Genomic DNA, 23,999 nt, shown 5'->3' with positions numbered 1-23,999 from the left:
TTTTTCAGAAATTCAATTATTTCTCTTGAATTTTTCCTCCTTAGGGTTTTTGTATTCTTTCCCCCTTTGTTCTTTGGCTTGAACGGCAATGAGAGAGTGAATGGGAGAGTTTATGTTGAGTTTATAAAGGAAATTATAAAATAATAAAAACTTGACACATGGCAACATATAATTGGTTCACATTTAAAACTTAACTAATAAGGCTTTTCCTATCCACCATATATAATCCCATAATTATCCAAAGTATAAAATAATAATCGGTGAAATTCATGGGTTTGACAAGTGTCATGGTGGTGTAAAATTTCAAAAATTCCAATTACGTCCTCATGGACACGTGAAATGATCGTTTTGCCCTTATGTTCGAAAAATGTCAAAATTGAAATTTTTCACTTCTCAAATTCAAATTATGCTCCAAATAGTCAAACTTGGTCAACCATCTCGTCCAACATTCCAATTTTTGCCCTAGGGTGGTAAAATGACCATTTTGCCCCTACGTTATAAAAATTCCCAATTGGACTCCAAATCAATTCTCGAACTCCGAATCACCATATTAAAACATTTTAAGGTTCAATAACTCTCAAATACATCCTAAAATCTCTATTTGGACTAGTTCGAGGTTTTAATCGACTTAATTGTACCATTAGGTATGATATTAACTTTTAACTATTTTTCGAGGCATCCAAATATACAAACATGCTATCAAGTACATGAATGACATGACAAGTATATAATAGAGTTAGGCTTGACAACTGTCGAATGCTTTGTCTTGTCACTCCAAGTTTCAAACCTCATTTAGGTTGGAATTGTTGATCATAATGGTAAATTCAAATACAAGCTTTTTTCATTACTGTAAACAACTGCATAAATTCTTGTATGTGAAATTCTTCAAAATTATAAGAAATTTCACATTGCTCCAAAACCTGCACATATGGCACCAAGTATGATCTTTTGTAGCTGTTAGATGATGACGATTATCTTGATAACGTAAAAATTTTTGCTGTCTATACATTAAATTGTAATAATTAAATATTGTTTTTTATTTCCTTTTTCAAACAATTTATGATAATTGCAATACCAAAAATTATTAATATTAATAAATAATTATCTTTTAAAATTTTAAAATTTTTATGCAAAATTTTTAAAATCAATTGTATATAAAATTTTACAAACTCACTGCGTAGTACGGGTACTCTTTAGTTATAATGATTCTAAATAGCGAAGTAAAATTAAAATTGAGAAAATGTAAGGTATTGAAAGTATTTATTTATAATTTACATAATTTATATGATAACATTATTAAAATAAAATGAAATATTAATTACACTTATTAAAATTTTCTTAATTTTAATGATGAAATTTTGTAAATCATTTTAAATTTTAATTATTACTTTTTAATCTTACGCTTTTACAAGTATTTAGAATTAACCCACCTTGTGAAAATAATCTTGGGATCCCCCAATAATTTTGGTAAGTGATTATTCAATTTTATTCAATTAATTTTTTTATTTTTCATTCTTATCCTTTCTTAAAATAATTTCATAAATTTAATTCATGTATAAAAAATAAAATTACATAAATAAAATAAATAATTACAAGGTAAAACAGTGGGTTATGAAATACCTCAATTGTTGTTGGGTTTGACCCAAATCTACTAAGCGTAAAGCTGATCCCAGTTGGGCTTGGGTGGATTCGACCGACCTGTTCATTTTTCTTCTCCAATAAAACGACGTAGTTTGGTCTTTGTATAAAATCTTAACATAACCCTAAAAGCCAACCCGTTTCTCGTTTCTTCATTTTTGCGCTCTTTTTCTCCCACTGACCCTACTCTTTCTCCTTGCTCCTTACCTTAGTCCCCGACACCTTCACCTTCGCCGGCTTAGGCCTTTCCGACGCCGGCTCCCTCTTTCCTTCCCCTTCCTCTTTTTTTCTGTTCTTCTCTTCCCCCTTCCTTCTGCCTCCAGTTTCCTTTCTTTCTTCTTCTCGGGGTGCAAGGTCTCCTTCACTCTTAAAACTGTATAAATACCGCGAAAACTATCCTGTCCGTATCACCCACCTCTCTCTCTGTCTCTCCAAAAAAAAAAAAATATTTTACTTTCTCTCTAATAATCCATTAAATCAGGTAATTGGAATTCAATAATTCCAATTTAATTTTAGTTTTGTTTGTATTCTTTAGCATTCATGTTTCTTTCTTCGGCAACAAGTGTTCTGAAAATAAATATTCTTTGCTGAATTGAATCTGGAATTGATTTATTTGGTATATATGTGTTATTTTTTATCTGGGTGTTTTTAGTTCTTCCGAAAGGTGTTAGATTTAGTTTTAATGGGTGGTAATCATTGGTGGTTTTGAAGGGATTAGATAGATTCTAGCTTCACATTATTGGATTATGTGCTATTGGGAGCTAAAGACTCTTTTTCTCTTGGGAGTGGTTTTTACTTTGCTTCCTTGCGAAGATCGTATGAATGAGATTGCTGTATCTGGGAATGTTTATCTTTCTTGTTGCATGGGAAAGTAAAATGGACTAAGACTCAATTCAATCAAGGCAGAGCGCTTGTTGGTTTTTGTGTTTTCTTACTCGTAAGTATTTTGTGTTGGTTTTAGCATATATGGGTTCTAAATCAGTTGAGTATACGATAGGGGCCTCATCCGGGGTTCAATTTTTGTGGGGTCCGTATGGATGGTTTGGAGTCGAGAAATAATGGGAAGACAGTTATTATAAATTCAAAAGACTTCTATATGACTGGACATGTGTCATTAACACACCTGTTTAGGGACAATTTTAATGTATGTTATAGATATCTTCTACCCTCTATGACATGATCATGACGCATAGATATCTGCTGCATTAATGCTTAGGTTGCTGCTAGGGTGAACATGTGATGTGTGGACAACAATAATGTAACTTAAGTATGTTATTATTAGGAAATTAAGCTCATCAATTAGTTGTATTGTTTTCTAATAAATATTCATGATAATTTCATCTTTTTTATATTTGGTATTAAAATATAAAATTAACTTTTGTATTTGGTATCGATGATAATTGTAGAAGGGAGGAAGGTGAATTTTTTGGTAGGGCAAAATAAATTGAACAAAAGAATATTACCCATAATTGAGATAAGGACTCCATTAGGTAAAATACAAGAATGGGACTCAATTAGGTACACATAAAGAAGAAATATTCAATTGGGTACGATAAAAGTATATAAGCTTAATCGCAAAACTCTTTATAATTTAACGACTTTTGTTGTTATTTAAGCCAAAAAAAATTATTGCTAATGCGTTTTTACTCAACAGTGAACTTTTTTTCTGTTTCTTCCCTCATCGTTTCCCTCTTCCCTCAGCAGTCTCTGACCTTGCTTATTATTCTGAAGGATAGGAGAATGGAATGGGACGGCAATGAAATTGGCGAGTCCCAATATAACAATAAGGAAGAAGAAAAGGAAGAAGTAGAAGGCAAAGTGGGAGATAAAGAGGATGAAGATGATGACGAAGAAGAGGAAGAAGATGATGATTACGAGTTTAGATTCAAGAGCGGTATCAACCCATTGGAGTTTGTGGGGGAAAATGCTTCTGGTCTCCAAATTTATCAACAATTTGAGCGTCTTGAGTATGAAGCTCTGGCTGAAAAGAAGCGCAAAGCACTTGCCGACACCCACCTGTAAATTCAGCTCTTCTCCTCATCTCGACTGGTTTTAATCTTTTCCATTTAATTGTCACCTTGGTATTTCATTCTTTAAGTTTCTCCCAATTTCTGACAACAGTAGTGAAGGTCCAGCAAAGAAGGCTAGGCAAGAGGATATCTCTGAAGCAACCATGGATGAAATAATGCAAGTCATCAACTTTGGTGCTCGAAGAAAATCAAAAAAGGTACAATATTTGTTGTAAATGATCATTTTCCTTCATTTTAGTGTAACTTCATCATCAATTGTTGATAGAAGATTGATGATCTGTTCTTGCCTCTTTACTCATATTTATAATTTTGCTGTGTTTGAAGGTTGATTTCAATCTACTATATTAAAGGGCTAAGAGTCGCTAGGAACTATTCTTGTTAGCTGGGATATATCTCTTGATTCTTCAAAAAAATTGTTATAAAATAACCTGGGAGGAAAGGTTGAGGAACTTTTCACTAGTTATAATTCTAAAAATGTGCTTATCTCATATAAATCAAACTCAATGTCAACACTCTTTAAGCACTGGTTGTTTTCCAGCTCAAATTTAAGTTGTGGATGATTGCTTCACTTGCATCCTCTTTCTTGTCATGTTTTTTAGTTGGTGCACTCACAGTTGATATCATAATGCTTTTCATGACTATTAAGTGATTTTCTAATAGAGTTTTTAATCGTGTTATTTGTGGATTGCTTATCTATGAATTTGGCTCTTTGCGTGACTTCAAATTTCTGTTTCTGCATCTCATCTTATTTGCCACATATGCAGCGTAAGAAACGAGGAAGGCGAAAGGGATCAAGGAATAAATTGAGCCCTGAGATTTTGGGCATGCTCGGAGATGCTACACTTCACTATGCAAATGGCCGTTACAAGGAGGTATGCATTTAATTGATAACCACGTCTCATGCTGCAATATATTTGTTTCAGTTAAAGTAGAATAGTGTGTTCCAATCAATTTGGAATATACAATTTCCATTACTTTTTGGATCCATGTGCAATTTTCTCGCTTTGCATTGGATGTGGGAGTTTTGGTTCTAGACAGAATAATTCATTGGAAACTGGTGACAATGTTGTATGTGGGCCAGCATGATGGTCCTCGTCATGAAGCAGTTTAAACCTTAAACCTCCCCTGATGAATTATCTTGAGGCATTATCGATGTATTCTATCAATGCAATTCTTCAGTTGCGTTCTATGGAAGAATTTAGAGCATGTTTGGTTCATTGGAATGGCTATTCCCTTCCAGGTCTATTCCATATGAAGTAGCCATTCCATAGCTGGGTAATCTAGCCATGGAATGACTAATACTGATGAGGGGGCTATTCCTTAAACATCTGCAGAAGCCATTCTGAAATCACCTCCGGAATAGCTATTCTGCCCAACAAGGAGTAGCAATTTTCTTTTGTTCCAAAAATACCCTTTAAAAACAAAACAAGTCTTTTCTCATATTCTAGTTGAAACTCGACAGTGACCATCAAGATTTTTGGCTACTAAAGTCCAAGTTAGGCCATTTTTGGCACAAATCAATTGCTAGTGACCAAAAGGGAGCTGAATCTTGCATCAGCTTCTAGATCGATTGCTGGTAGCGTGAATCCAGCACACAGTGACCAAATGTGGTCACTTTGAGTGCTGGTCTCTCGCGGCATCCAAATCTGGTTGTGCGAATTGATAATTTGACATGTTGGTAACCAGAAAAACACCAGCTAGCTCCAATTTGTTGTGGCCTTAAAGGTCCTTGGTTGGCCAGATCTGGCCAAGCCAGTGCTGAATTTGGCACCGGAAGGTCAGATTCAGTCAGCTTGAGCAGTTCTAGGCTTGCTGGCAGTCCGATAAAGTGGCTTTGTTGGCATCAGGAAGAAAGTAAAAAAAGAGAGGACGAAAGAGGAAAATTAGCAAAAAAAAAAAAAATGTAATAGGAAAAGAGAAGAGAAACAAGTAAAAAAAATATCTTCCACTTCATAATTTTACTTTTGGAAGAATATCACATGGCTGCCAGAAAAAAATGAAAAATACTATGGGACATTGGCTCTGTTATCTTTGGTGGGTGACATTGCAATTATGATCAAACTTGGTGTTTATGATTTTACAAAATAGAATTTTATATGCTTAATTAGACACAATAAAAGATGGAGGGCATATTTCTATTTTTGGGTAAAGTTTGAGAGTATATTTAGGTGGAAGGCCATTTTTTTTGTTAACATATGGTTCTTTATTATTCTTCTCTATTGACTCTTTTCGAAATATTTTGGTTGCAGGCCATATCTGTTCTGAATGAAGTTGTTAGGCTTGCACCAAATTTGCCTGATTCATACCATACACTTGGACTTGTACATAAAGCTCTTGGTAATAATAAAATAGCTTTTGAGTTCTACATGCTAGCTGGAATTCTTAAACCAAAAGATTCATCTCTCTGGCAACAGCTTTTTACCTGGTCAATGTAAGTTGTCTGATTTGATCATTCTGCTTTTATAGTTTTCTCATTTACTGCTTTAACAAACAATGATATGACTTGTTAATGTCAAACATGACAATTAGAATAGAAGGAGAAAACAGGAGAGCAACCTAACCCGACGGTAGCCCTTCTCTTTGCAATAATATCTCAGATGCAGATGGTTTTATTCCGTTTTTGGATGCTTTGGTTTCCCTTGTGTGAATTGTATAATATTTTAAAAATAGAAATATAAGTTCATTTTGACCTGGATCTCTTAAGTTCTATTATTGAAATGCATGATATGTTTTGTCCCTTCAAAAAGGAAAAACTAGTTCAAAGCTGTAAGCAAATTTACCATATGCATTATAAATGGATAACCCATGTTGTTCAGAGAGAAGGACTGTATTCTGTTCATGCTTAGGGCATTAGCTCTTGATAAGTTTATAGGCCTGAAAGAAAATCCTTCATTTCCAGGAAATAGAATCTGAGTAGTCAAAAAAAGAAATTTCATGGTCCTTTTTGACATCCTCATATTCATTGTTTTTTCAGATATGAATTATTTTCTTCCTTCATTGACTCTGAAGAAACTATGTTTTGATATGTCTTTACATGCATCCAATTTGGAACCCTTGCTTTTGAGCACCTGCTCCTTAGAAAAAAAATTTCAAGTGTCTCATTTGTTGCATATTAGACAAGAAAGCTGTACTTGATATTACTAATATGGGATAAGATCTCTTAGGAGTAAAATATGCCCAAGTTTATTGGTGTTGGCTCCTTGTCTTACAATGGGCAAAGAATATCATCTTTGTTGTCTGGTTTATCTTGAATATAAGCCTTTCAGGGATATGCACATAGGTTGTGTATAGCTAGTCAAGTACGAACCAGCCAATTTTTTTTGAGATTAACAGCTTTAATTAAATCAACTTTGATTGGATCTAATAAATCTCAATAATTGTTAAAATAATTTTTAGTATTTCATTGCATCTTTTCTATTTTAAGTATAGGGTAAACTCCACATAGACCCCTTGTGGTATGGTATCTTCTAACATAGCACCTTGAGGTTATGTTTTTTCCCACATAAAACCTTGTCTTTTACTTCTATTCCCAGAGAGGTAAAGGTGTTAAATTTTCAGTTAGTTTTTTGTAAAAAGACAATAAAAACCTTTCTTTTATAATTCTTTTGTTTTTTGTTTGTTTAATTAAAGAAAAAAAAAAGATTTGAATGTTTTTGGGTTTCTTTTATAACTTTTCTCTCACTTTTCTCTCCTAAACTCATTCTAAGATTTGGTCTCTCTACTTATTTTTTATGAAATGAATTTTCCTTTTCTGATGAACTCGATTCATAATTGATAGACTTGGTACAATGTGATAGTGTTAATGCAAGGTCACTAGTACTTGAACTCACGACCTCTTACTGTCGACTTGAATTTTTTTTTTTTAAACAAAACCACCATAAACATCAAGCAACATCCACCCATCCTAGGCAGAAAGCTATGGAGCTACAACATCAATTCACAATGGAATATGTAACTTCTATTTTCTTCATGACTATAAAGCCAATGATCATTATACTTTGTACACTCATTTATGAGTTTCAAAAGTCCAAGGAACCAAACTCGTTCTTTTTCAATCCTAAAATTAATTTGAGTAGTGCTCCAGATGGGCCTTTAGAGGTATCTTATAAATAATGACAACGCATCAAGATTCAAAACTGTAATTCCCCTTGCCAATCTTGACTAGCTGGATATAGTCAATGCCAGCAGCATCTGACCAAACCAATGGCAATCACTTCTCATGGAAGTGTCAAGGACCTTGTGATATGTAGAAGCTGCTCCAATTTCTTAATGAAAATTGGGGTTACATTGGCAAAGAGCGTAACCCTCCTAGGCCTCTTACTAGCGAGAATGAGAATATCTGTCTTCCAATTCCCCTGCCAATATCGTCTGTTTGAACTCCTCTCATAAGGATAGTCATACTCATCTGGAGGTCTTTCATAAGGGCTGCCTTTGCTTTCCCTGGGAGCTTTTCTGATTTCCTCTTCAAGATCATATTCTGACGGCTTAGCAGTATCTCTCTTCCGTCAAGGGCATTTTGTTTTCCTTATATTTAGGATATTCCTCAATCATTTCCTTAATTGTCTTTTTTCTATCTTTTTGCCTGATTTTTAATCAAAGTTCAGCGAAATCCTCCGCATGCAACACCCCTGTTTTTGTGGATAATTTAGCTAAGTGAATTTGTTTTCAAAGGGATTAACGGAGTGCTAGTTAATGTTAAACACTCAACTTATTATTCTCAATATGTGCTGAATCTATATCTAAACTTTAATTTGCTTCTGTTGATAGGATTTTACTGTTTCAGATAGAACCAAAGAATGGTGACCCACAAAAAGGAGTGAGAAAGTGAGAGAAAAGTCATAATAAAACTCAGAAAACCTCAAATCTTTTGTTTTTTCTTTAATTAAACAAACAACAAAGAAATGAATTATAAAAGAAAGGTTCTCATTGTCTTTTTATGAAAAAACTAACTGAAAATTTAACACCTTTACCCCCTTTGGAAACAGAAGTAAAACACAAGGTTTTATGTGGGAAAAAAAATAACCTCAAGGTGCTCAGTGAGAAAATGCCATATCACAAGTGGTCTATGTAGAGTTTACCCTTAAGTACATTATAAATTGAAAACCTTTTATTTTTAGATCTTTTGTCTTGTGATGTTGGACATATTAGGGAAAGTCTGCCTACTTAAATTTTATGGTAGACTAGGGCTGGAAAACTAGTGACTTTAATGTTTTAATGTCTATGGTAGGATTGGAGGGTTTATGGATTAACTTGGTGATGTAGGGCAGAGATCGAATAATAAGAAGAAATCCCCAAGCTTTACATCTAGGGTTCCTTCGGTGTGACACCCAAGGTTGATTGTATTAAACAATCACAAGAGTAGTATGGTTGTAAATTCTTTGATGATAATGCTCTATCTCAAAAGAGAGATTATATTGATAAATATAGACTGCTACCTTTCCTTATCCAATAAAAGCCAACACTGCTACTGCAATAGTAGCTTTAATGTATAGTCAGATCTCAGGTAGGAAGCTATCCAATTAGAAATAGCATACTTGACAATAAAACTTTAATTAAAACCCAATAACATTAGGGAAACACAAAATAAGACTCTGGATTCAAAAGTTGCAATTTCGACCTCACCCAATAATTTATGGAAAACACAAAGTAAGATGCTAGATTAAAATTGGTAACCTGAGGATATTTGATATGCTTCATGAAAGAGGGATAAATTGAGGCTAAGTGACACACAAGGGTCAGGATAGGATACCTTTTAAGGGAAGCTGCAGGCATAGGAACTTACCAATTTGAAAATTGAAGACTAGTAGGAGTATCATTGATCAAGAAAGTGGCTGGGATTACTTCTTCACTTCTAGTTGATCACAATAGGGTGGAGAAAGCATTGGAAAGCTCAAATTTTGGCTGTAAAATCAGATTGGGTCAGATATGCCTTGCAACCACTCAAATTAATTTCAAAAAATAGATATCCAATCTGCCACTAAACGTCAAAAATGTATTGAGGGCTTTTGATCAGCAATGAAAGGTGCATTATTCAGTGGTGTTGCCTGGCCCTACTGGAAAGCTGATTTCATGGTGACGTCAGCAAGTTTTTTCTTTACTATAGTGAAGAGGATTAGAGTGGCCTCTGTTTAAAGATTATGGTTATGACACAAGAATATGACTTCACTGATACCGTGCTAACATATATTCATACTAAACAATAAACTACTGTTAGACTGACATACCCTTTATGCTAATTCCTTAACATATCCACCTCTCATTTATGCTCTGATTGGCCCTGGATATTCAAACGCATTTCTCTTGGTGAAGACTGAAAAGTATAAATCTTAAAGTATAACAGGATTAACGTTTGGCAGTTTTGTGATGTGCATAAAATTTTAGGTTATAGAACAATGCTTGGGCCACTTGATATTACAAGATCTGAGAATTGGTGTAAACAAGAAGGATGGCCTGTGATAATGTAGTTATTTTAATTTAAGAAAGCTACCTGAACAAAATATCAGTATTTTGCTTCCACTGATGTCCATCAGAGCTTCTCAATATATCCTGTACTAAATGATTATCCTAGAGGAAGTGAAACCAAATGAGAACTTGCTTCATATATAGTTGTTTCACTTGCTGCTTAATCCTTTATTGAATGAAAAAGACAGATTTACTATAATCTCTTAACCTTTATAAATGCAGAGAGCAAGGGAATGTTAGTCAGACCTGCTATTGTCTTTCTAAAGCAATAACAGCAGATCCAACAGATATTAGTTTAAGATTTCATCAAGCATCACTTTATGTTGAGCTTGGAGATCATCAGAGAGCAGCTGAGTCGTATGAGCAGATTCAACGACTCTCTCCTGCTAATGTTGAAGCATTGAAAAGCGGGGCTAAGGTTTCCCAGGATTTGTCCCTTAAAAGCCTTCTTTAATATAATATATTAGCAATATCATTTGTTTCCTGTTTTAAGTTTATAGTGGTATGTTTTTGCTTTTCATTATATTTGCTTTTGCAGCTCGTGGTGGCAGCATGGTTCAGATATGCGATTTATTCAACTTATATGTGCTATCAAAATAGAAAATATATTTTCAATAAAAAAGAAAAATTGGAATTTAAGAATCTTGAAATTAAAGAACTCTGCAGCTTCGTAGTTATTGTATATCAAGAATTTCTATTTCGTTTTCCTTTTATTAATTTGATACAATTATCGGAAAAAAAATTCTTTTGAATTGCTTTGGAGTGTACTTATGTGTGGATGTCTAAATCAAAAGAAACTGAAATGTTTTTGAAAGAGAATGTTCTATTTTTGAAATTGAGCCATTCCCTATGAACAAGAGCCCCTACTCCCCCCGCCTTTTTATTTTTTATTTTTTATCATTTTTCCCTATTTCATAGCCTGTTCTCTATGTCTGTCTCTCACAGCACCCTTCTCTAACTCTCTCATCTCACTCTCAAGATGTTGGCTAAATGCCAAACATTTCTATAGCTACTGTCACCTTTTTTCTCTTTCTTTGGCTTTTTTTGTCCCACTCTAACCTATTCTAATAACTCCCATTCTTAGATTCCTTCCACACATACTAATGTATTTGCCTGCTGTTACTCTTATGGGGTGAGTCCCCATTTCCTTGTCCTTTAATTCTTCTTTTTGTCTCCTTTTCCTTTGTTTCATTATTTTTTAGATCTGACAATTCTCATTGTCCTTCTTCTCTTTGTTTTTTTTTCTTTAATTTTTTAATTTTTTTACTTCAGTTGGTTGATTAGAGATAGTTATGGTGGCATTACCATAGATGCAACTTGCAAGTGTTGGAAAGATGATTTTGTTTTTTGGGCTTAGAATGTCAATGCTACTTGGCAGTTTTGGCAGTTTTGGGCAAGAAAAATAGGCTATGGGTTTTAGATTTTTTTGGGTGGCATATGTTACTCATTTTTGAATTATTCTTCTTGGATCTTAAGTGTGTATCTCACTTGGAGAATCAAAATCCCTAATTTTTAGTAGTATTTGGCAGATCTGGTAAAATATTAGGAAATCTTTTAAATGATCTAAAGAGCTTGAACAAAGACTGACTTAGTGAGTTTGCTAGAAGCCTAGCATAATAGGATGCAGAAATTAAACAGTGTTCTTTTACAAAACCATAAAGAGAAAACAAAGGGAACTGCTGGGATATTGTAGCTAAGGGGACACATTTCAAAGTGCAGTGGGCCTGTATAGCTTTATTATGTTATAAATGATATTGGGGATGCTCGTTAAAAAGCCACTTATATGGTTATTGCTCATGTAGCTTGGGTAATCTGTTTATGTGGTATTGGTGGGCTAAGATTTAAAGAAGGTAGGTGATTTTAGGAATTTATGGGTACGGTGCAATGTAGAACTAGAGAGTGGCATTAGGGAACACTGCCTTAACAAACCAAATGACTAATAATTTCTCTGGATCTGGGGTTGGAAATTTAAAGTGGAATGATCCGGGATAGAAGAAGCTTTTTGATGGGTAGAACTATTTGGGATTGTATAGGTATTTAGGGTATTATTGGGGCATTTAGGTTCATAAATAATATTTTGTACTTGTATTAAGGTTTAAAATGTAGCTTATTAGAACACAGTTAATTTTGGTTCTGCAGATTGGCTTATTAATTTTAGAGATTTTAATTTTTTGATTATTGAATTTTTTCTCCCTTGGCTTTATCTGTTCCTATCCTTTATTCTTCATCTCTTTCCTAAGTCCTCTGTTTCCTCCTTTTCTTTTTGATTTTCCCTTTATTTGTTGTTTCTCTCATCTCCGTTATTTTGCATTAGGGTTAGGGAGAGAGAGGGAGGTAGGGAGGCCTACAACTTTGAAATTTGAACTTTGGATTAATAGGATATAGAAATCCTAGGACTGTATGTACAAAAAAAAACCCTAGGAATTGTGAAGACTGCTATTTCTGCCTTACGATGTAAAATTGAATTAAATTTCTTAGAACTAATGCTTGAATAAAAACAAGAATATTTGATATTCTTGTATGATTTATGTCTGTATTGTTTAATTATCATTGTTTTGCCTGGATGTTCTATGATATATTAAAAATTTATTATGTGCAGAAGAGGCCAAACTTCTAAACTTAGGCTTGATAATATCCTTAAACTCTAGGAATTGTGAAAATTGCCGTTTTGCCTCTAACTTGATCATGAGTTAAAATTATGATTTGCCGCTGGCCAGTTCTGCCATGTTACATTTAATTTGATTAATTGAGAAACAATGACAAAGCATTTGGCACAACATAGGGTCTCTATGAAATGCCAGATGCTGCCTCCATGGAGGTCTTCTATGTAGTTTTTCATTTTTTATCTTTTTGTCATAAACCCCCTCCCCCCACCCTTCTCCAAGTTTATGCTTTGAAAAGTTTTGTTCCTTTTTTTAATCTTCCTCTCCATGTCTGTGGAAGAGTGTGCATATATCAACTTTAGGTTCTTGTAGTCTCAACTCTCGTGACGGTTTTTGGTTCAAGTTGTTTGTATTTTTCCTCTTAACTTGAGATGTTCATTTTTGTTGCTTTATTCTGTCTCAGTTATATCAGAAATGTGGTCAAACTGAACGAGCTGTTGCTATTTTGGAGGACTATCTTCGTGGTCATCCAAGTGAAGTTGATTTGAGCGTGATTGATCTTCTTGTTGCTATGTTGATGAAAATTAATGCATATAAAAGGGCTATCTTGAAAATTGAGGAGGCCCAAATTATCTACTATTCAGAGAAAGAACTGCCTTTGAACTTGAAAATTAAAGCAGGAATATGCCATATTCACCTGGGGGATACAGAGAAGGCAAAGGTTTGTTACGTTTATATCTTAGTGTTGGTGGTTACTTTGTCTTTTTTTGGTCAATAAAATTTGTTTAAATTTTGAATGCTTCATGGGTCTGTCTCTAGCTTTATTTGTTTGATGCAGCAGCAATAATATCAAAATAAAACTTAAGAATATGGAACTTTTAATTGCCAAAACCCGAGAAAAGCTCTAGACTCACAGCTCAATGTTTTGATTGTTTATCTCAAATATTTGACAATGATTTATTTATATGAGCTTCAAAAACTTAAAATTAAGTCCACATAAACAATTCGAAGCTCACATAAATAATTATATGAGCATATTTCTATCCTTCATCACATGTATTTGGAATGCATATCTTGCAACTTTGAATTCAATTCAGTCATACATGCTACTTGGCACTGAATTCTCTTATGTGATTTCCAGATCTACTTCAGTGTCTTGGTATTTGGTGAATTGCATGATCATGTTGACTGGATTACTGAAGTGGCAGACACGTTTATGAGTCTTAAGCATTTTAGCTCTGCGCTGAAGTATTACCATATGTTGGAGACTCTTGATGGAGTTGATGATGTAAGGCAAACTATTTTTTCTTCATCATTCAGCTGTTTGTTTCATTTGTTAATTCTTCTGCTCTCTCTCCCCCTGCGGCTTTCTTAATGGTGCATTGTCTGTATTTTTGATAATGTTAAATTCTTTAATTAATTAGTATATTGCTCTACATGTGTAGAACCAATTCCTAAGTATGAAACCTATATGCTACATGGAAGAATCAGCTTTTCTTTTTTCCGTCAACATTGCCCAAGAGATAAATGCATCAACTTTTAATGTGGCTTACATATATACATGTGTAAAATTTTAATGTATGTATATATTTGAAATGGCCTAAGACATTTTGCAATTTATGTGTGAGCGGATCATTTGGGCTTGCCTGCCCTTGATTTGAGGATTTGATTTATCAAAACTTTACACTATCATGATGTGTTTAATGGAAATTCATTGGTTGGGTGCAAATTTGAGCAACTGCTTGGATTGGGTAGCATTGAGGCTCCCAGCTCCCATCTTTCTATTCCATTTGCTTTTCTCCACTTGCATTTATTTGCTTTGATAATCAGAAGGGATGGAACCATCCATGTACATTGATAATCAAATATTTTAGCTCTAGAATCAACTTTCTTTCTTCTGTGAGGTTTTGACACTTATGCTCCTTTGCATCAGTGTCAGGGCTTGTTTGTTCTTTGACTTCTTTGTACACTGTTTTTAATTCCTTTTGTTGGTAGTCAAAGATTTGGATGGATACTTTGACATGCAATGTTTTTTTAGCCAAAATTTTAATAGCTCTACAGGATATGATGCAATGTAAAATTAGTGACCAATTGCAAGATGAAATAATATAGTAAAGCCTGCTACCTTGAAATAAATCTAAACATCGAAGGGTTTGCTGCCTAGAGATGAAGGAGTCTCTCAGTTAGTGCGTGCTTTTTAGAAGGTTAAGATTGGTGCTTGCATGCAGCTTGGAACTGGGTGCTTGTCTATGTTTGACACATTTAGTGAGCTGAGCTCATGGTTGCCATGATTTATTTAGGCTCGTGAAAAGCTTGTTTATGAGCATGTCCTACGTGAATTAATGTCAATCTTTTCCTAGGGATGAGCAATCCCTTTTTTTCTTAGTGTGAGGAGCATGTCTCATTGCACCTGGCGACCTATATGCTTATAGTGTCACAAAGTAGGCTTTCCTCCTCCATTCTCTTGGTCTTATGTGTTGCCTTGGAAAATTAGTTTTGTATACAAATTAGAAATTTTCAGAAATTCAAGAGTAAGATGTTGAGTTTGAGTCTAAGCTTGACAGGCTGGTGTCAAACAAGCTATCCGATCTAAACTTCAGGTTTCCATTTTAGCTGAAGATTGGTTAAATTTGACCATTCCAGACATAAACATGTGGTTGTATCAGCACAGTTTCTCATCACTCTGGCTGCTATTGATTTGTAGATAACTATGCTAGTTTGATAATGAAGGGTTAGATTTTGTTGCCATCTTTTGGTTGGATACATAATTGTCAGCAGAAAGTTTTATTTAGCTCAAAAATTTTCTGTCAATAATTATGAGGCTCTATATTGCTCCTCTCATGCCTGAGGTCATTTTGGTATTCAATTTTATAACAGATATGTAAAATTTTTGTGTTGCGCATTTCTTTTTCAGCTGTGTGTTTGTCTCTTTGTTTCCATGCATTTGTTTTGTGTCTAAAACACTGGTTTAGTATTGGTTTCTGATTCATATTTTACAATTTTCTCAAACAGGCTAATTTGCATCTAAAAATTGCTCGTTGTTACTTATCTTTGAAAGAAAGAGGTCAAGCTATCCAGTTCTTTTACAGAGGTAAGGTGGAGCGATAATTCGAAGAAAGGAACTTTAGGCTATTCTACTTTGCCTAAGAAATAGATAAGATCCATTTAGCTAGTGCAGTCTAAGGCAGAAGGTGCGCTAAAGGCACTAGGACAAGGCACAACACGGCTGACATTGAAGAACTATCTAGCTGGAACATAAATTGAACTAAAATTGACCCTGACTTGATCTGCGTGAAACTCGACTGGACTGAACATGGACTGACTAAATGGAAAAAAGGTGTCAACTTAAAAGCTAAACCATAAAACTTTTATTCAGGATATATATTTTTGCATTTATTTAAAATCTTGCATTCAAAAAGATATTTTGTAAATGATTAATTAGAAGATAATAGATGATAATTTTTCAATTAGAGGTGGTGAAAGTTGATTAACCTGATCTGACTTGAACTATTTTATTAGGAGCTGCAAGCATTTTTGAGGTTATCATCTTTAGATTCTTAGTGCAACTCTTTCTTGAATGAAAATTTTTCAATGTAATTTTGCTTAAGATTTAAAAATTTTGTGGAAACTGGGTTTTTGTCATTTTTTAATATGAAAACTTTATGCATGTCTTATGGAGCTTCCCACTGAAAAATCTTTTAAACAGTAAGTTCTTTCCTTCACTTTCAATTTTCATTTTGGAAAGTTGGCTGATAATGGATATTATTCAGCTCTGGACCAGCTGGAGGATGATGTTGATGCTCGTTTAGATTTGGCTTCCCTTCTTGTTGAAGATGCTAAAGAAGATGAAGCAATTTCTTTGCTGTCTTCTCCGATAAACTTAGGTACCTGTAATCTCATAATTTTGTTCCTTATTGATATACATGTAGAACAAGCATAACAGTCTTTTCCTTAATTTGTGGCTTTAGATTCCCAGAATATTGACCAGAATCCTGATAAATCTAAACCATGGTGGCTTGATGGGAAAATAAAATTGAAGCTCTGTCACATTTATAGAGCTAAGGGGATGCTAGAGAAATTTGTTGACACAATTCTCCCTTTGGTTCGTGAGTCACTTTATGTAGAGTCTCTTCAACTGAAGGTAACATTAAGAGTCTTCAGTGTCATTTAGGTTATTATCTATATGATCTCTCCCTCTCTCTCTCACCCTCAAGTTTGAGGCAGAGAAGCACAAGACCTCTAATCCTGAATCAACAAATTTTTATCTGCAAGTAGTAAACTTGACTTAATGTTCACATACAAAATTATCCTGGTTCACTTTTGCACTTGGCTGCTCGAATGTGGCAATAATTGTTGGATGTTTTCTAAGTTTTTCCTTATATTGGAGGTCAGAACTCCATATCCATGTCCATTGCCTGTGTCAGATACAGGTACTTGGAGAAAATGAAGAGTCAAGAATAACATATAGTACAGATTTATTGTCTATATGTGTTTACTGTTCAAAATTTTGAGCTTGCTACAATTTCTTTTCATTTGGGCTACACTGGTGCTACTTTGATAGTATAATGCACTTTACTGAGTTATATGGCACAATCTAGGGCTGACAAGATATAGATAGTTATGGGTTAGCATGTCGAATGTTATTTCTTCTGCGGAAACATCATTGTTGGTACCGCATGTGTAATATGTTGAGCTCAACATGTAAGCTACTGGAGCTTAGTTATCTGGGACGCGAGAAGTGCTTTAACAAAAATTCCTATTTGTTATGCTTCCAAATAAAGCCAGATGCTAAAATTTTATGAGTTAATGGCCGTTCATGGATCAGACTAAGGTGAAGAAAAGGCTAAGAGATAGTGTTCTATTTGAAAGAGTTAAAAAAGTTGATGATCAGCAAACTGATGGTGTATTTTGTGGGTCAAGGCCAATAGTAACTCCAGCAGATAGGTAAGTGGTAATCTTTCTCCCAATTGATGTATTTTAAGATTCCTGGTGTGCACCTTTTTTTTTTCTATTATTTGTAATTTTGAGTTTGTTTATTTGAATTGTTGGCAATCGTGGAAAACTTTGTTTTGTCCTTTTTCTTTTTTAAATTGCACATTAGCTTTGCACATTCTGATACCTCTTTTTTACCCCATGAAATTGAATGAAAGAGACACAGTTTATGATGTTTGATGGAAGTCTTTAATTTTCATTCAAATGTAAATTCTCTGAAAACAGATCACAGAGCACTTGAAATGATTCAAAAGTCCATTTTACAGAACAATAGCTTCAAAAGATTTTTTTTTTTTGGTCACAGATTCAGAAGAGTTCAAAACAATGATTTATATTGTCGTAGTAGATCTAATGACTTCAAAATGCTCTTCATATGGCTTAAAACTACTAAAATCTCATAAGAGATTCAATATTTTGTTTCACTTGAAAACATACTTCCTAGAATGCTAGTAGATAAATATGAGTGTTTTAGGATGATTGAAACAACTTGGGGTAGAATAGAAAGTAATCTAAATATCTACGTTCAAATTGGACCAATAGATGAGTTCATTGGAAATGCTCTAAATGCTAAAAACCATGCATAAAACACTTGAAAGGGAAATAAAATGATACGGTTCACCAATAATTATGATTTTTTTTATCATTTTGGTGTCCTGAATATAAGCTAGAAAGGCTACACTCTGTATTTGAATGGCAACTGGTAAGTGGTATTTGGTAGAATTGATCTAGTCTGGGCCAAATTCTCGCATATCATATTTAGCATAAGTTTACTATTTTCTGATCAATGCTTAGGCATTCCTTCCTTTTCCCTGGCAGACTTAAATTTACTATTTTCTGATCAATTCTTTAAGAATAGGATGAAAGCATCCAGGGCAAGGAAGCTGCTACAAAGGAAAGCTGCATTGAAGGAAGAAAAAAAAGCTGCGGCAGTAGCTGCAGGACTCGATTGGCAAAGTGATGATGCAAATGATGAATCTGAGGTAACCCTAATTTATATAGTTAATTTGGATGGAGTTGATTTATTTCATTTGAAAAGCACTTAAGTTCTTTTGAAATGATGAGATTGTGTGATTTTGGTCTGATATATTGGTACATACATTGTGGTTTGCAGCAAGAACCTGTTAAAGAGCCTCCTTTGCTTAATCTTCTAAGAGATGAGGAGCATCAATACCTTATCATAGATGTTAGTACATTTTATTTGTAATTTTCCTTTCTTTCATTTCTTTAATTTTTTTTAATCTTTTTTGTAAGCTCCATAAGCTTTAACAGGCTTTCATTTCCCCTCTCAAGCTTATTATCACGCCGGGGACTTATTTCAGTCATAACTTTTATCAAATGTTCTTTTTTTGTTTCCTTCTTACATCTTTGCAGTAAATTAAAGTTCTTAAAAAGAATAAATAAAACTTAATAGTCATAGTTTGTGCTCATTAGTTGTGCAAGGCATTGGCATCATTGCAAAGGTATTACGAAGCATTGGAGATCATCAAACTCACATTGAAATCGGGTCACAACATTTTGCCTGTGGAGAAGGAGGAGGAGCTTCGGTCACTTGGAGCACGTAATTTGTCTCCTTACCCAGTTTTCAGTTTTTTATTCATTTTCCCACAAATTGTTTTGGTCAACGACTTTATTTGCTTCATTATTAAGGAAATGATGTTGTCAGATTTTTCATGTATTGCTAAAGATTATATTAATTCTTACAGAAATGGCATATAACACTATGGATCCCAAGCATGGGTTTGACTGTGTGAAACACATTGTTCAGCAGCATCCATATAGTATTACTGCTTGGAACTGCTATTATAAAGTAATTTCAAGGTATTGAATTTTAGTTGTTTATCTTCTATTATATGACTTTTTACTGAGGAATAGGTTCTTCCTTTCTCTCCCTTCTTAGAAATAGCAATATCAGTAAATAGCTTGTTCTCTTCAGTTGACTGTCATTATGCTAGCACTGTTTACTGGTTATGTTTTGATCTAATTGTATGACCATTATGTGTTCGGCATTGTGATTTATGGGGATGTTTTCATTTTTTAGGCAGATGTGGAATCTTGGTTTGGAATAATCGAAAATAGGAATGGCAATAGTCTATTGTTGACAGAACCCATCTGTTTTACCTGTTTGGACCTGGGACCTGCCTTGCCTTGTCCCAAAAAAATTGTATACATTATATTTAAGAATATATTCTCATTTGTTATGTACTAAAATGTCTTAAAATATTACAAAAATACCATGTGTTGTGCATGTGTTCTCAAAACATAATCATTGTCTGCTACCTTTCCCACCTACTTGGAAGTTTCTTCATTTTTCCTTTGAGCTTGAGCACAACTTGTAACTTTGAGGAACAAAACTTGGCTCAAGATTGACCAATCATCTTTCACAATTTGTTCAGCTTAAGAAATATATATAGATACTACTTTATCTCACTCTAGTTAGTCTGGTTATTATATGGTTAGAACAAAATTGCAAAATTGTACTTTATGTATTTATGCCTAATATTTGAAATATATTTAAGAATAGAAAGTTCAATTAGGCTTGTAAGCCACTCGAGACAAGGTTTGGCTCCATTTACTAATCCTACTACTCATGCTCTTCAACATAATGTCAAGTCAAACTCAAATATTTAACATATTGAGCTCGAGTACTTTAAGTCAATGACACTGAGATGCCCATCCAACTTTTAGTTACATTTTTTTTTCTTTACATCACATTTTTTTTAATTACACTTTCAGAAATATAACTCACTTGCAACCCCTGTTGTGCCAACACTCCATTTTTCTTCAATCACATGTGTTGGACATATATCTGATGCCTTAAACTGGGCTATGAGTGTGAGTATGACCATCCAAATAAAAGAGAAATTTGGAAAATATTGAATCCTCATATGTTCATGCACCCATGTCCAATATCGAAAGTAGAGTTTTAGAGCAACATTGGTTGCCATGTGTTTGGGACAACATGTAGTCCTAGTAAAATTGAACTCGAACCATCATGAAATTCCTTTTGGAATTTGGTACCTATTTAGTTGCAACTTTAATTCACTTCAGATAATGAGATGTTGAATCACTATTATGATCTTTTTTAGCTTTTGTTATTCTTCATTGTTTTATTTTCATTATATAGAAAGTTAATTTGCCATGTTGACTTGCGCTGATGTCACTCTAACTAATAGCATGTTTGTCATTTGAATACTTGTCCTTTCCAAGTTAATTTCTAGGTGTTAATTATTGGTTTACTTGTGCTATTTTAGATTGGGAAAAAGTTATTCCAAGCATTCTAAGTTTCTACGTTCTATGCGAGTCAAATACAAAGATTGTGTACCATCCATTGTCATCTCTGGTCATCAGTTTACTGTGGGTTGTCAGCATCAAGATGCTGCTCGAGAATACCTTGAAGCTTATAGAGTTCTACCGGAAAATCCCTTAATTAATTTGTGTGTGGGTATGGTTTTCTCCCTTCTTTCAGAATCATGCCTCCGATAATTTTATATTTACATCTTATCAAGTTTTTTTCATTTAAATCATTTTTATTTTCCTTTTTAATTGTTTTACCTTGCAGGGACTGCCTTAATCAACTTAACCCTTGGATTTAGACTTCAAAACAAGCATCAGTGTCTTGCGCAAGGTTTATCATTCCTCTATAACAACTTGCGGCTTTGTGGAAGTAGCCAGGTTGGTTTTCTTCTCATATTATGTCATAATTTTCTCTATTTTGCTTATCATTCTTTAATATGAGAGAGAGAGAGAGCATGAACATATATAAAGATGGCATTCCCCTCTAAAGTAATATTCTATCGAAGACATCCTTAAATATAGTAATAATATGTCTTTTTTAACTTTAGAGTGATTATATCAATAGTAAATTTCACCTGCACCTCTTGTGGTTTTAACTTTTCTTATACAGCATTCATGATTCTTTTTCCTCAATTAACATCCCATGGTTAATTTCCATTTTTAGAGGGGTTACACCATTAATTTTACCTAGAAAAATTATCAAAGTACTTTAAGGGGTCATTTGGCTTGAGGTTTTGGAATATTACCATTGGAATAGGATTCTTGAGTATCTTACTATGGAATCAAATATGTGTAGGCATTAGAGGTAATAAATTTCTCCATTGTTTAGTTCATTCAGTATATTAGTGGGCATATTAGATTATTGTATTTGGTTTGGTGATAAAAATTCTTGGGAAAGATCATGGTGATTGTGGTGATTTGACAAATATTTAAAAATACCCATGCACTTAAATTTTTTATATTTTTAAGCAACAATCTATGCAACGCCCATCATTCTTTTTTCCCTTAATAAACCGTTATAAACATATACTAAATTTACATTTTTTGATTTTGACATTATAATAATTTTAACATAGTTTAAAATCAACATAAAGAGAGAAAATAGTTTTACATAATATATACTAAATTCCCATATGGCATAATCACATTTGTTTAAATTTTTGAATCTTTGAAAATGTGAAAAAAGAACAAAAGTAGAAGTTCTAATTCTAGAAAATAATTCTCCTTTTTTTTCTGACTTTTTTCAAAAATTCCGCTTTGTGCTTCTGTATAATTTCCTTGCAGCATGAACATGCTAGGTAATTAGTTTGAATAAGAAAACTAGAATAACACAATCTTATTTCACCAAGTCAAGTTATAGTACATCTTATGATTCTATTGAATAACACAATCTTATTTCATCAAGTCAAGTTGTAGGACACCTTATGATTCATATTAAATCAAGTCAAGGTAAAGAACATCCTAGATTTACCTAATCTACATGGACATGCTTCTTTATATACATATATATATAAGATGTAGATTAATCGTATTTCTCTATCTGGTACAATGTTGGGGATGGGGAATCTAATACTCGCCACCTCTCCAAACCTGATTTTTTAGTGTTTATGCATATTTTAAACAATATTTTTTCATATTTAGGTTATTATTTAACGTATATATTTTCATATTTAAAAAATATAACATAATGGAAATCCTTGTACTTGAAAAGAAAAGTCAGGAGATGATTTTTTGAGTGTAACTGGTCTGTGGCACTGCTTTACACTTGAAATACTAGTATTAATGATAGTAAACCAGGGACTAATATTTTCCCATGCTAGTGGAAGTCCTAGTTTTTTTTACCTTCATTGCTTAGAGAATTAAGTTGTTGGGTTGGGGTTGGCTGGCTTTGGCAGGAAAATGCTAGTGAAACAAATTGTCAAGGATGTTAGTCCATCTCTACTTGGCTGCAGGCTCGTTTACAAACATTTGTATAACTGCTTCTAACTTCAGCATTACAAAAAACCTAAATTTTCTTTTCGGTTTTTTTCTTCTTTTACAACAAAGGTGCAACTCTAAATTGTATGAATGTTTCTAGTTTAGGCCCTAGCTCATGCGGTACAGCAGTGTAGTGGGGATTGGAAAGGGTCAGGCATAGATTGGGATCCTGCTAAAATGTTTACAAAGTTATGCGGTCTATCACACTGCAATTTGGCCATTGAGATGCATGTCAATCGAGGATTGCCCCTGGTGTGGCAATAGATGACAAACTTGAATCTAACAATAAAGCTAGATGGTTAATCCATTTCTTGCTATACTCATATCTTAGCATTACATGAGCAATCTTTTGCTATGTATATTCTGAACTGTGTTTTGCTTTTATGTCACGTGGTTTCTGTCAGTTTAAGAAACAAACATATACTATACTACATAGCATATATCAACAACAGCAAAACTTGATGGAATCTAACAAGCATCCATGCAAATTTTTGGAATTCATTCATTAAGTAAATCATCACATTAATTGTGCACAAATTTTTGTGTAGGAAGCATTGTACAACATTGCTCGGGCTTTCCATCATGTTGGACTTGTCACTTTGGCAGCCTCGTATTACTGGAAGGTGCTTGCAATTAGTGAGAAAGATTATCCCATCCCAAAACTTCCCAATGAGAATTGGGATGTGGCAGAGAATCAGAATCATGGTTATTGTGATCTTCGGAGAGAAGCAGCTTTCAATTTGCATTTAATCTATAAAAGAAGTGGAGCATTGGATTTAGCTAGGCAGGTCTTGAGAGACCACTGCACTCTCGATTAATCTTACTGTCTAAAGTTATTTATTTGCCTATATGCAATTGTAAGGAATTTGTTGTTCTTTTTCTTATCAATTTCTTTATTTTTGGAGTAAATATGACTCAAAGCAAAGGGAAGTTATGCAATTCAGGCCAAAACTCAGACTTGGAATGAACTTTTATTGATTAAATTTATTAAAATTGAGGTAGA

The 23,999-nt window shown here is 33.8% G+C and overlaps 1 protein-coding gene across 4 annotated transcripts; it reads left to right on the top strand.

Annotated features, from left to right (window-relative positions):
• The first annotated feature begins 1,785 nt into the window (after positions 1-1,785).
• On the top strand, positions 1,786-23,905 carry LOC18592802 (tetratricopeptide repeat (TPR)-containing protein). Of its 4 annotated transcripts, none has more exons than XM_007019697.3 (19): positions 1,786-2,119; positions 3,375-3,656; positions 3,760-3,865; positions 4,433-4,540; positions 5,918-6,099; positions 10,353-10,548; positions 13,197-13,454; positions 13,875-14,021; positions 15,746-15,824; positions 16,504-16,617; positions 16,702-16,874; positions 17,559-17,677; positions 18,582-18,705; positions 18,837-18,908; positions 19,157-19,283; positions 19,429-19,543; positions 20,977-21,167; positions 21,285-21,397; positions 23,545-23,905. In XM_007019697.3, the coding sequence occupies exons 2-19, from the start codon at positions 3,379-3,381 to the stop codon at positions 23,812-23,814; spliced, it is 2,772 nt and encodes a 923-aa protein (XP_007019759.3). In that variant the 5' UTR covers positions 1,786-2,119; positions 3,375-3,378; the 3' UTR covers positions 23,815-23,905. The 4 variants fall into 4 exon arrangements, with proteins under 4 accessions (XP_007019759.3, XP_007019761.3, XP_088665033.1 ...); XM_007019699.3 differs by having other exon boundaries at positions 3,370-3,656; XM_088808907.1 differs by lacking the exon at positions 1,786-2,119 and having other exon boundaries at positions 3,259-3,656.
• Positions 23,906-23,999: the final 94 nt, after the last annotated feature.

The sequence above is a fragment of the Theobroma cacao genome, chromosome 8 (genome assembly GCF_053813885.1).
Source record: "Theobroma cacao isolate CCN51 chromosome 8, ASM5381388v1, whole genome shotgun sequence".
Classification (NCBI taxonomy): Eukaryota; Viridiplantae; Streptophyta; class Magnoliopsida; order Malvales; family Malvaceae; genus Theobroma; species Theobroma cacao.
The sequence above is the reverse complement of the archived record's forward strand: the minus strand, read 5'-3'. Positions and strand labels throughout refer to the sequence as shown.